Source organism: Phalaenopsis equestris, unplaced genomic scaffold, assembly GCF_001263595.1.
Source record: "Phalaenopsis equestris unplaced genomic scaffold, ASM126359v1 Scaffold000715, whole genome shotgun sequence".
NCBI classification, from domain to species: Eukaryota; Viridiplantae; Streptophyta; class Magnoliopsida; order Asparagales; family Orchidaceae; genus Phalaenopsis; species Phalaenopsis equestris.
Genome location: NW_018165155.1, coordinates 151,457 through 163,879, shown reverse-complemented (window position 1 = coordinate 163,879; position 12,423 = coordinate 151,457). Strand labels below are relative to the sequence as shown.

Below are 12,423 nucleotides of genomic sequence, written 5' to 3'. Positions count from 1 at the left end.
GGTAGCGGTGGAGTCTGTAGTAACAGCTACAGTGTCAACCCTGTTTCCCAGGTGGAACCAGACGGGAATGCGAGCAGGAAGATTTTCATTTGACTTTTGTTTGGAGGACTTCATGTCCCTTAAAATCTCTTAAATCTCTTCCTTCATTTGATTTCATTTGATGGGATATTGCATGTCTCACTCGTTTGAGTAACTCACAGACTGAACAACCCTCTTTGACAGTTAGTCTCTGAAAAATTAAGCTAACTCGAGTGATAGGGGTAGACTTCTTTTTCTCTTTATCCTGTCCATGAAGTCCATGAAGTGATGCATGAAGTGATGGTAACACAACAGCAATCTTCTGGACACTCTCGTGTCTGTCGGTGTCCACTAGAGGATGAAATCTGCTTCCTCACAGCAGTGGATAGATTTATGATGGTTCAAATTCCTCTTGGTGAGGCTCTTCCTCAACGGGTATTTTCTCAGAGCCTGGGCTTTAACAGCTTTCTGAATCCTCCTTTTGCGATTTATTTTCTGAGTTCGGTTTAGCGGTGCAGTCTTTGAACTTGATCTGATTTCAAAAATTAAAGGTGGAGCAACTAATCCTTCAGTTGGATCCTCAACAATCATTATTTCTTTTCCCTTGGTAGCGGGAACAACAGGTTTGGCAGGCGTTGCAGTGCTAGTAGCACTCTTAGCCTTCTTTCAAGAAGGGAAGTCCTAAATATAGTTCAGGTTGAACTCAACAGACGGCTCCTAAATTTTTGGAGCGGTGACTTTCATCACGACGAACAGAGCTTTTTCGAGGATTACCTCGAGGTCTTCATATTCGGCTCCGAACTTAATGGTTGGAACAAAGTTGCGGGCTTTGCGGCTTGTTGGCAAGTTGCAGGAAAAAGTCAGCGTTGTGCAGGCCATTGCAGCAGCTTTAAAAGAAGAAAGCTCTGCGGTTAGCTATATGGCCAAAACCTTATAATCTTAGTGCAAACACTAAAAATTAACAGAGGTTAATTTGTAGACCGGGTAAGTTTTAGTTTGTGCAGATTTTAAAAATTTTAATAAAAAGGTGATTTGAAAGTAGAAAATAAAATTTAATTTGTAAAAAAAAAAATTTGAAGCGCGCACAAAACAACATAACTTTGATTTAATTTGCACAACAGCAAATCAAACTTGAAAAGGAGATGTGGTGTTTATGACCCGGTGTTGGACCTATTTAGTAATACATAATGCAACACATAATGCCCAACATAATGCCCAAGTGGAATTTAGTCCACCAACACACCTATTGGGGTCCAACCCCACATGAAGATTTAAAGAGTTCGCAATGGCCTCCTGAACCCCTATATTCAAAGGTGATTGAACAGGTAGTCCTGAAGTCCAAAGAGTTGACCGTACTTTCCCAAGACAAAAATGGGTAAAGTATGTCAACGGAAGAAGGCTAATTTTGGTCCAAGAGGGATATGAACACATTACCGATATATGAAGATAATTTTTCTTTGTTTAAATGGAGAGAAAAGCTTATCCCCAGGGAGTCACCAGAAGCTGTCTGCACTATTTTGGTTTGGGGAGTTGCCCGTAGGAAGCTGTCGCTCACCGGAATCAAAATCCCGTCGCCAGCTTCGGAAAGACATTTAAGTTTAGAAAATTATGAAATCAAACTGACCTCATATTTTTATAGTTTAAATGAAAGAGCTTTATACCTCAAATCAAGTATCTATCTCGAAGAATAAACGCAAGACTTGAGGATGCGGCTCGATCAAATAAACTAAGAAATATATGACATCCATTTGGTCTGCGCAACCATTTTATTTGTCGACAAGTTTCCATATTTAATATAAAGAATTAAATAAGATTTATATTAAGCTGGGTTCGAGAAAAGGTTCCTATAAGGGCAAATCTCTATAGTTAAGTACATCTTAAATGACCGAAGTCATCTAAGAAAACTCTCAATAAAACTCAAGAAATATTATCTTCAAGGAATTCAAAGGAAATGACTTTTTAATGAAATAAGACGAAGAGGTGTGAGAGGGAAATGATTCAAATTTGGGACATTTATTATGGAATCCAGAGGAGGAAGAACTAGGGGATGACATAGATCCGGAGGAGAACCTAGGTGCCTTCCCAGTCTGTTCTATTGTTTGGCTTCAATTTTGAGGAGAAAATTTTAAATGTTTAATCCTGCCAATTTTATTAATTTAGGGCTTACATTTGAGTGAAACAATCACACAAATAGCCTGGAAGATGTAAGGATTTAGGTCGTGACGAACGACAACCTCAGAATCCTAAGACGAGTTAGGGCTTATATTGTACAGCAGAACTGTACAATGGCCTAAAGATGAGGTGAGAATATATGTTGCATAAACAGACAACCTCAAAATCCTATGGCTTGGTTATTTAATTCCAATGAGTGAATTGGTTTAGTTGGTGAAGTCATGTTTTGTTGTTGAAGATGGTCGTGCTGCCCACCATGCTAGTTTCAAGCTCCTTGTCATGATGAGTTGAAGTAGCAGTCCTAAAGTCTAAGGTTTAAGGGTTTAAATGCCATGTTAAATTTAATTATTATGGAAAGAGTTAAACTTGATTATAGCGACATCGGTTAGGATCCCACAGTTTCCTCATTATTTTCTTTGGGTTCACTTAGTCCAAATAAATTTACTAAACTCAACTCAATGAGTTCCATACTTTCATTTGGATAGTGGGAAGCCTCGTTAGCAATCGTATGTTACCTCCTCTGAGGGGTTCCCGATCATACGATAGAGACATCTTAATTTAGTTGTAATTGTACTTTTTATGATGTTTGTGATTAAATTTTGAGTTGTTTTATATTTTGAATGTTGTGGCGGTGAATTTTATCTTAGTTGATTTTAGTTTTTGTTTTTGTTTTGGTTTTGTGTCTATCCTGATAGTTTTAGTTTCCATGCAGGGTGGCATCAATTTAGTAAGCACGTTTTATAAGCATAAATAATAAGTATAAAAAGTACAAAAAAGACAACACTGTAAAATATAAAAAGCGTACATGGCGAGTTTTCTTGTTCCACCACCTAAAACTCAAAATGCATGTCAGGGCATTTTATATGAAATGGGAAAGTAAAGTTTTGATGTAGAGAAAATGCATGTGAGGGCAGTTCATGTAGAGGCAGAAAAGTAAGGTTTTGGTAGTTTTTCTAACCCTATGTCATATTTTGGTGGGTCCTTAGGAGTTTAATTAAACATGATTTTGTTAAGCAAATCATATTAAGTTTAGTAGACCTCTGAAGTATCCAACTAGTTAGGAGGAAGAAGTAGGTCCATGCTTCCCTCTCACTACCCGATGAAAGGCCTCTAGCTCATTTAAACTTATTGTGTTGCTTAATAATTCACCTTATGAACACCCTAATGCTCAATGAACATTGTCCTAATTATCCCTAAGAGTAGCATAATTATCAATTGTAATTTAATTTGAAAGTTATGTGAGTGAAGACCCTTAAAGGGGTAAGTCGGTGTTATTAAGACACTTAGCCAATTTTATTTGGGCTTGCGGTGTTTTAAAAGGTGTTAATTTTAGCTATGTTTGCTTTCGTAATTCTCATTTAATTAATCTTGATTTAACTTAGATCACTACTAAGCCCTTACGACCTATGTGAGTGTCTTAATTAATTTTGAAAATGTTAAATTTTAGGTGATCATGATTCATCATTTGAATTTCATTTGAACATCAAATAAGGGTATTAAATTGATTAATTATTGACTTTAAAAATCATACCCCTAAGTCCTAGGTTCATTTAATTTTAATAAACTTCCAAATTTTAATAATTTAGAAACTTATTAATTTATCATTTTAATTAGGAAAGTGAGGTTGGTTTCTACCAATTAATCTCTTTTTAATTTTAGTCATCCAAACAAGCTGATTAAGATCAGTGGTTGTTCATTTCCCTCCTTGAATTAAACCTAAATGTTAATTAAGGCCAAATTCCAAATTCCTAAAATTACTAAGGCCAAATTCCTAAAATTACTCTTTTGCCCCTAAGGCTAACACTTCATAATTTGTCAAAATCAAATTGAAATTTTTATCTATTTTTATCTTACCTCATTCATGGGTCAATTTAGACATCAGAGGAGAAAATGTGATTTTTCAAAATTTAGTTTAATTTATATAATTATTCTCATGCAAAAATGAGATTTTTTAAGGATTTTAACTTGACCAAGGTGACCAAGGTGAAGCCCAATCACTTGAAACTTTTCCTGGAGATAGACCTAGACCAGAGAGCCATTTGGACAAAATTTCATGATTTTTTGAATTTTATTTGAATTATTAGAATTATTTTAATTTCTACGGTACTTATTAAAGATAAAATATTTTAAATGTGGAAGATTAAGTTTTACATTTTTGAAAAAATTCCTTAAAGTTAGAGAACCTTCAGTTTCATATATCAAGTCTATAATTAATTCTTGCGAGTTTAAATAACCCACCCAACCTGATCTTGATCTTCATTTGATGGAGATGGACTCTTTGCAGCATAGCCTTAAATTACTCAATTTGCTGTAGAAGTCCATTTCAGGTAGGTATGCTTATCCAATTGCTTCTAAATGCTTAGAAAATAATTTAAAACATTTTCATGAATTTTATCATTTTTCATAATTTTTTTGAGTTATATTTTGATCATTAAAAATTATTTTAGTGCCAAAAAAGATATTTAACTTGGAAAATCAATTTAGGCCATCAAATGGACTCAAAATGCTTTGAAATTTTTATGGGGAGTTCTATGGAACTTAAACAACAGTGGAGATAAAAAATTAAGTCATTTTGTATTTGTGTTTTCCAAAATTAATTACCTTAGTGTTTTAGGGTTTAGGTAAATTAGGTTTATTTTGAATGACTTGGGTTATGAGAAATTTTCTTAAAGGTTCTCTAGTCATCATAAACCTTCCAAAATTTTTTTGGATTTTTCTAAGCAACATGCTAATTACTATGATTAATTTAAGCAAATAATATGCATAAATTTGAAAAATATGGATATCTGTCTAGAGGTGTTCTCTGGCCACCTTGGAAAAATCAGGGAAGGTCCCTCATGACAGAGAGAATCAAAGCCCCAAAAATCATGTCATGGTGAAATGTCTATACAAATGAAGAATCCAAATAATAAAAACACCATTTAATTAACTAAAAAATCATACATGCATAAAAAATGGACACAAAATTTAATCCACATTGTTTTCCTCTGTTTACTAAGCAAATGGGTATTTTATTTTATTTTTGTGATTTTTCTACACCAAGATATGAATTTTTGAAGTTAAGGGTCATTTTCTGAATTTTTTAATTCCCTATTTATCTATTTAAACGTGTGGCGCCACATCATCCTAGGCAACTCCGAAGTTCCACGAAGTGCGCTCCCGTTTGACTCCGTTTGGTTGGATGCCGCCGTCCACGTAGCTGCTGCCTCGGCCCGCGGTTTATGTCCCGAAGCACTGTCTGGCTTCATCTTGATCGTTCATCCGATACACGCTTGATCAAATTGCACTCCATCATTGTCCCCGATAGCCTAGCCTAGCCTAGCCCGAGAACCGATTGTCCCCGATAGCCTAGCCCGAGAACCGTCCATCTTCCAAGCTTAATAAACCAAATTAAGTGCAACCAAATTAAGTGAAATTTTTTTTTAAAATGCTCTTCTAGACTAGAGGAACATATCCATATGGTTAAGATTCCATGAAATTAAGGTCAATAAAATGGAGAATCAAAAGAAGCTCGGGAGGAGAAGAAGTTCAATACATTGGCTTTGAGAAGGGAAGCTTCAATCAGAGATGCTCGACATGTTCGTTGAGGTCCAAGGAGGCTAAGGATTGAGTCTCTTACTGTGGTGTAAAGTCTAGGTATGAATTTGACCAAGCTTGATTTCAAGTGTTGGTCTAGAGCTATGTTAGGGGCTCTTTTAGAGGGATATTTGATGGGGCTTTGCCTTCTTTTGCTATTGTGAAGGTGTGGGCACAAGTAATTGGTGTTTGGTGGAGTTTTAAGGGATGTCCTCTTTCTGCCCTAATTTTAGAGCTCAAAATTAGGGTTACACAGGAGGAATTAGGGAAATAGAGTGATTGGATTGCACTATAGAGGTCTTAAGGAAGCTCAGGGAGTGATTTGGAGGTCTCTCTCTGGAAAATTTCAGCACCCCTATCATGGTTGTGAGGGGGAAGCGGCTCTCAGGGCCAATGTTTTGGTGTATTGTGATGCTTAGGTGGAGGGCAGAGGTGTTCTATCATTTGATTTGGGTGAGTTGGCCTCTAAGTTTAATTTGGGTGAAGTTCAAGAGGAGGTGGTCCTCGGTTTTGGCTTCTCCGGCGACTAGACCGGTCAGCCATGGCAGGGGGAGGTGGCTAGGAGCTTAGGGAACCTAGGGGAATATGTCACAGCAATTTAATGGGCTAAGGTTTAGTTTTGGCAAAAAGATCTTAAGCCTAAGCATATTTGGAAAACATATCCCTTAATTTAGGTGACCATGGGTCCATGGCTCACTTAGCTTGGGTTAGGTGAGTTTAGGCTCAGTCTTACGGTCCAACTAATGGCTGTGGAGTCATTAATTTGATGCCTTTGGGGTGGTTATGTTACATTTAGCGCATGGGTCCAAGTGGGTGCAAATGAACAAAAATTAGGTTTTGGCTAGGTTAGCCATGTTAATTGGTACAAATAAATGTTGCATTTAGTGTAATTGATTGTAAGGAATAATTTTGGTGAACGATGAAAAGGGTTTTGAGTTCAATTGGAGGGTCAATTTGAAGGATTTTGGAGATTGATTTTGGAGTTGAAGGATTTTGGAGATTTGGTCAATTTGAGCATGTTGGGCTAGACTTGGGTCTAGATTGGTCTAACCTTGAGCTAAATCCAAATTGATGGTTGAAAATGGTCAATAGTAACCTCATGAAGAGTTTTCAACATAAATTTTTCAACATAAATTGGGTGCCAAACATAAATTGGGTGCCAATTTTGGGTTAAGACATTCAATTTGATGAGATTAGGTCATGTGACCAAAATTAGGGCTTTGATCTGAATCAAAATTGGGCCCAAAGCATGGGCCAATTGAGCTTGGATTTAGTTTATTTTTGTTACATTGAAGGTTAATTTGGGTTTGGAATTGAAATTTGGGGATATTGAGATCAAATTGATGGACATTTGAGTTCAATTTCGGGAACTTTGGGCATCAAATTGATGGACATTTGAGTTCAATTTGGGGAACTTTGGGTCTTTAAAGGCAAATTTGGGGGTCTTGGTCAAAGTTAAAGATGGTCAAATTGGCCAAATTGGGTCATGAGGTAGTTGAGAAAAATAAAATTGAGAATATTTGGGATATTTTGGGAATTTTTATAATTTTTGAAATTTTGGGCTCATGAGGGGCATTTTGGTAATTTGGCATTTTTTGGTGATTTTGGGTAATTTGATTTTTGAGCAAGTTTGGGTGTTTCGGATAAATTTTAGAATTTTGACCAAATTTAGGGTTTCAAGGTACTTAGGTAATTTGGGGGAGTTTAGGGGCAAAAGACCAGACTAAGTATTTTTGGTAAAATTGGGGAACTAACCATCAAAAGTAAGCCATGGACCAATGAAAACCTCATTTGGGTCCTCTATGTACTGGTCTTAGCTAAACCCTAGCCTAGGGCCAATAGGTTTAGGAGATCATCTACATGAGTTTCCCAAATGCTCGAGGGACTAAAGTCAGAAAATTCTGGGTTTAGGGTAGTGAGTGATTGTGAGTGAAGTGAGTGTCTTAGCTCTAGACCAACACCCAAGGTCAACCCTAAGGTCAAATATTCATATAAGAACTCTCCTTGAGCTCCCCCATAATGACCCCACCTACTAAGTGCTAGAAGTTATGACCAATATGTGGAACTTCAAGTTGAGTAAAGAAGAGTTTAGAATTTCTAATGGTGATGGTGCATTTTTCTAGTTCTCTAAGAATAGTCAATAAGAAAGTCCTATGGCTAGACCCTATGCTACTAAAGAGAAAGACTAGACCTCAACCAAAAGTGAGGTCAACAAGCAGTTGCGACTTGAGGCGAAAGAAGAGAAAGTTGCTCAGCTGAGGAAGGAAAATTGATGCGGTTTCGAGCTGAACAAAAAGAGCAATTGCGATTTGAGCCTACCGAAGGGGGATCAACTTCTGGCCAAGTAAGGAGCGTAGCTACAGCCTGAAACAGAGAAGAAAAAGTTGATGCGCTTCAGTGGAGGAAGAATTGTTGTGTGGCTTTGGACCGCCACGTGTGAACTGTGCCTCATCGTTGTTAACACTGGGCCCACTTGACACGTGGCTCCCCACCATTAAACTCTGGACGCTAATTATGTCCATAGTCAATTAGCGTCCAGAGTCCGATGTAATATTTTCTTGTAACCAAGAGCTATAATTGAGGAGTAAATGATGTTCAAGTGTTTAACATATTTATTATAGTTTTGGACTATGAGATATGTAATAAGAAATATTTGATGTGCTTGTTAAAAAAAATTAAGGGAGAATCACATTCATAGCACTCAATTCTTATTGATTTAACTATCTCACATTTAAATTTTTATTTTTACACACATAGAAGAATTTTATTATTAAAATATAATAATGAATATTACTTTTCATTTATATTTGTAATTGTGAAAGTTTAGATGTGTCATTGGTAAATATGAAAATTTTGGTCCCAAAAATCAAATAAGTGCATTTAAAAAAAATTAAATTAATGATACTTACTTTTGTGACATTTACAGATATATATATATATATATATATATATATATATATGCTTTTATTGCCCTGTTATTTGCAAACTCCGGACTTTGACGAAGCTTTATTCTAAAAAATCTGACCTTTTCCAAGTCAATTATCTAGACTGGATGTGATGTCTTCCCCGACGGCCGGAATCCTTTTATAAAATTCCCCATCGTAGATCTTCCATTGACCCGTAACACAGCCCTTACAGCCAGTGATCGCTTCTCCTTTTCCCGGCCTCTCTTCCCTAATCGAGATCAATGACAGCCTCACCTTACTACCTCCTCCTCTTCATCCCGATCCTTCCCATCTCCTTGCTTTTCGTCCTCTCCTTCATCGTCCGCCCCCGACCCCGCCGGATCCCTGTTAAGGGCCGTCACGTTTTCATCAGCGGCGGCTCCAGTGGTATCGGCCTCGCCCTCGCCCTCCAGGTCGCCGCCGAAGGAGCCCGAGTTTCCATCCTCGCCCGAAGCCAAAAGCGCCTTGAGGAGGCCCGCGAAGCCATTCGTCTAGCCACCGGCGTGGAGGCCGCTATCTTCAGCGCCGACGTGCGCGACGCCGAGGCGGTGGCCGGCGCGGTCGAGGAAGCTGGCCCTATCGACTTGCTAGTATGCAACCAGGGCGTGTTCATACCGACGGAGCTCGAGAAGCAGGAGCTCGAGGAGGTCAAGCTCATGGTCGATATTAATTTGATGGGCACGTTTCATCTCATCAAGGCCGCGCTTCCGGCGATGAAGCGGAGGACCAGGGAGACTGGCCTCCCGGCCTCCATTGCTTTAATGTCCTCACAAGCTGGGCAGGTTTGTTTCATCTCTTTCCTTAGGTTTTCTTCTGATTAGATTTTTGAGTTATAAGTTTCGAAAAATTTGGAGTGTTTCCACTTTATTGGTCTTCTCGTGAGTTTCATTTGTGAGAAGATCGATTCTTTCTGTTCGGGGCTTTCTGGCTACGGATTTTTGGTGGATTTACGCAGGATTTAAGCCATATAATTATTAATTCTGGGATGCGGTGAATCCGAATTTCATGAATTTTGGCTATAAATCCCAGATTTGTAAATCCCATGAATAGGTCGATTTAACTTAGTGCGTTTGAGATTTATGGCAAAGCTCGGTAACAGGTTTTCCCCTGCCTTGCCAGATACTTTCACTGGATTTACAGGATTTAGTTGTTGTCAAACTGTTTTTCGGATTTAGCCCATTCAGGATGTAGTAAATCCGGATTTATGGGATTTGCTGAATCCTTGTAAGTAAAATCTCATCTTTTGCCATATTTAGTCATGTAATCAAGAATATCTCTCTGTAAGGCTGTGATATTTTGTTTTTCCATAATATCAACGTCAGTTTTTCCATGAAAAAAGTTCAACAAATTCTTAAAATTAATCAGCAGTTCTGCTCTGTTGATGCTATATCAAGAGCCTTTTTTTTTGTGCGGATGATTTTACAAGCAAAACATGATTCTTAATTGATTTCTTCATTATTTTCCTGAAACTGAATTTACAGAGTTTAGATTCAGGCGTTCTTGCTCTTATGCCGTTGTTGTTGTAATTTTATATTTCAATCTAGGTGGGCGTCTACGGTTACGCAGCATACTCCGCAAGCAAATTCGCGCTTCGAGGTTTGAGTGAGGCATTGCAGCATGAGGTCATTGCAGACGATATTTATGTTTCTCTGATATTTCCTCCGGACACAGAGACCCCGGGTTTTGCTCAAGGTATGTGTATGGAGCTTATGAGTCTTCCTTTCTAGCTTTCAGTTGCAAAAAATATTTGCGTACATAAGACGTACGCAACGCTGCGTACGTCCAGGGATTATTCAGAGGCTACAAGGGGGTTATATCCCCGATATAACCCACGCAACGCTGCGTACGTCCAGGGATTATTCAGAGGGTACAAGGGGGTTATATCGGGGTTATACCCTGCTGTAACCCCCTCTGTAACCTCTTTGTAAACTACCTGTAACCTACAAATGAGTTCCGCGTTTCTGTAATTTCATGGGTAGAAATAAGTTACACGGATGTTACAACAAGGAGGTTACAGGGGGGTATAACTCGGATATAACCCCTGTACCCCCTGAATAACCCTTGACGTACGCACGTACGCAGCCCCCTGTACCCCTTGAATAACCCCTGACGTACGCACGTACGCAATGCTGCGCACGTCTTATGAATCGTGAATCATTAATCATTATTTTCGCGTACATAGAATCATGTTTGGCATGCCACTGCAGGTATATGCCTCATGAATCATGATTTTCGCAGGTGTTGTAATCAAATGAGAAAATATTTAGGAAGATTTATATACATGCCACTCAATTCCTACGTACTTACATATCTGACACCCATACTTTAATTCTTACATATATGCCACCTTATCTATGCTTAAGAAGGTGTATTTCACTTTTTCAAAGTTAATTGTTGGTATTTTTGATGTGATATGAAAGATTTGGGTGTATAAATGAAAAAATAAAAGTTTTTCTATTAGTTATGTATATACATAGGAATTAGGTGCTATGTCTGTTTAGGAGAATTTATTTAGAGTTATAAATGAAAAAATCAAATCAGCTAATTTTATTGCAATGTTGGCTTTTCTATGGTAATGCATTTTCCATCTAATCAGCTTGTTTCAGATGATTATTTATTTATTTATGTATTTATGTTTTGTTGCTGTCCGCAGAGCAAGGGAGAAGGCCTGAACTTACCAACATAATAGCTGGTTCTTCAACCGGAATGAAGGCAGACGATGTTGCGAAAGTTACTCTGAATGGAATCAAATCTGGAAGATTTATCATTCCCTGCAACTTTGAAGGAACCATGGTTGCTATAGTAACTTCTGGCTTGTCCCCTCAGAGTTCTTTTACAACAGCTTTTATTGAGGTGGCTGGTGCAAGTTTCATGAGGCTTTTAGCTCTATTCTTCCAGTGGAATTGGTTTAGTTCTATAGAGAAGTGGCATGCCAAAAACTCCGGCAAACTGAAGAAAAACTGAAGCATAGTTTTTTCACTCTTCAGACGCTTTCAATGCTTATGGTCAGAACTGCTTTTAGATGCAAGATAGTGTTTTTAATAATTATCTCTTTCTTCTACAGTTCTTCTCCCTTGATTCATATGGGTTAAGACTTTAGAAATTGAGATATATTTGATAATTTGTTTGAAGTTTGCCTTTGTATCACCTATTACAGTTCATCCTGTTATTTTTCTTGAAGAAGTATCTCAAATAAACTGCATGTCTTTGATTTTTGTTCATTATTACTAGAAGAGATAAAATATGACATCTTTATTTGACTTTTAAACTAATACTTACAAATATGTGCCTATATTCAAGAGAAGAGAACAAAAAAAGTGTGTTGATGAAGTTTATTAGTGTAAAGCCTCAATAGAGAATAACAATTAAGGGTGCCAATGAAGTGTATTGTTAGGGAGTCAATTGAGAGTGCTTGTAGGAAAAAATTGATGAAAAAATTGATGGAGAGTTATGATAGAGAGGTCGATGAATAACAATAGTAGAGACCATCGATAGAGTGTAATGATAGAGAGCATCAATAAAAATTAATAATAGAATTTATTGAGCGATGAAAATAATTAGCTGAACAGTTGCTAGAATTTATTGAGCGATGAAAATAATTAGCTGAACTGTTGTAGATAGGGGTGTAAACGAGCCAAACACGAGCTGAGCAGCTCGTATTCGACTCGTTTATATTTCGAGCTCAAAAAGTGTGTTCGGGTTTGGCTCGTTT

General features: G+C 37.6%; 1 protein-coding gene across 1 annotated transcript; it reads left to right on the top strand.

Moving 5' to 3' along the window:
* The first annotated feature begins 8,750 nt into the window (after positions 1–8,750).
* On the top strand, positions 8,751–11,897 carry LOC110030403 (3-dehydrosphinganine reductase TSC10A-like). Its single transcript, XM_020733101.1, has 3 exons — positions 8,751–9,493; positions 10,256–10,403; positions 11,365–11,897. Exons 1-3 carry the CDS (start codon positions 8,954–8,956, stop codon positions 11,673–11,675), a joined length of 999 nt encoding a protein of 332 aa, XP_020588760.1. The 5' UTR covers positions 8,751–8,953; the 3' UTR covers positions 11,676–11,897.
* Positions 11,898–12,423: the final 526 nt, after the last annotated feature.

What these genes read in the sequence shown, in the direction of transcription:
- LOC110030403 (XM_020733101.1), top strand. Translation starts at nt 8,954, where the DNA reads ATGACAGCCTCACCTTACTACCTCCTCCTCTTCATCCCGATCCTTCCC. An exon ending in TGTCCTCACAAGCTGGGCAG is followed by an intron (nt 9,494 to 10,255) that starts GTTTGTTTCATC and finishes ATTTCAATCTAG; the next exon opens with GTGGGCGTCTACGGTTACGC. An exon ending in GACCCCGGGTTTTGCTCAAG is followed by an intron (nt 10,404 to 11,364) that starts GTATGTGTATGG and finishes TGCTGTCCGCAG; the next exon opens with AGCAAGGGAGAAGGCCTGAA.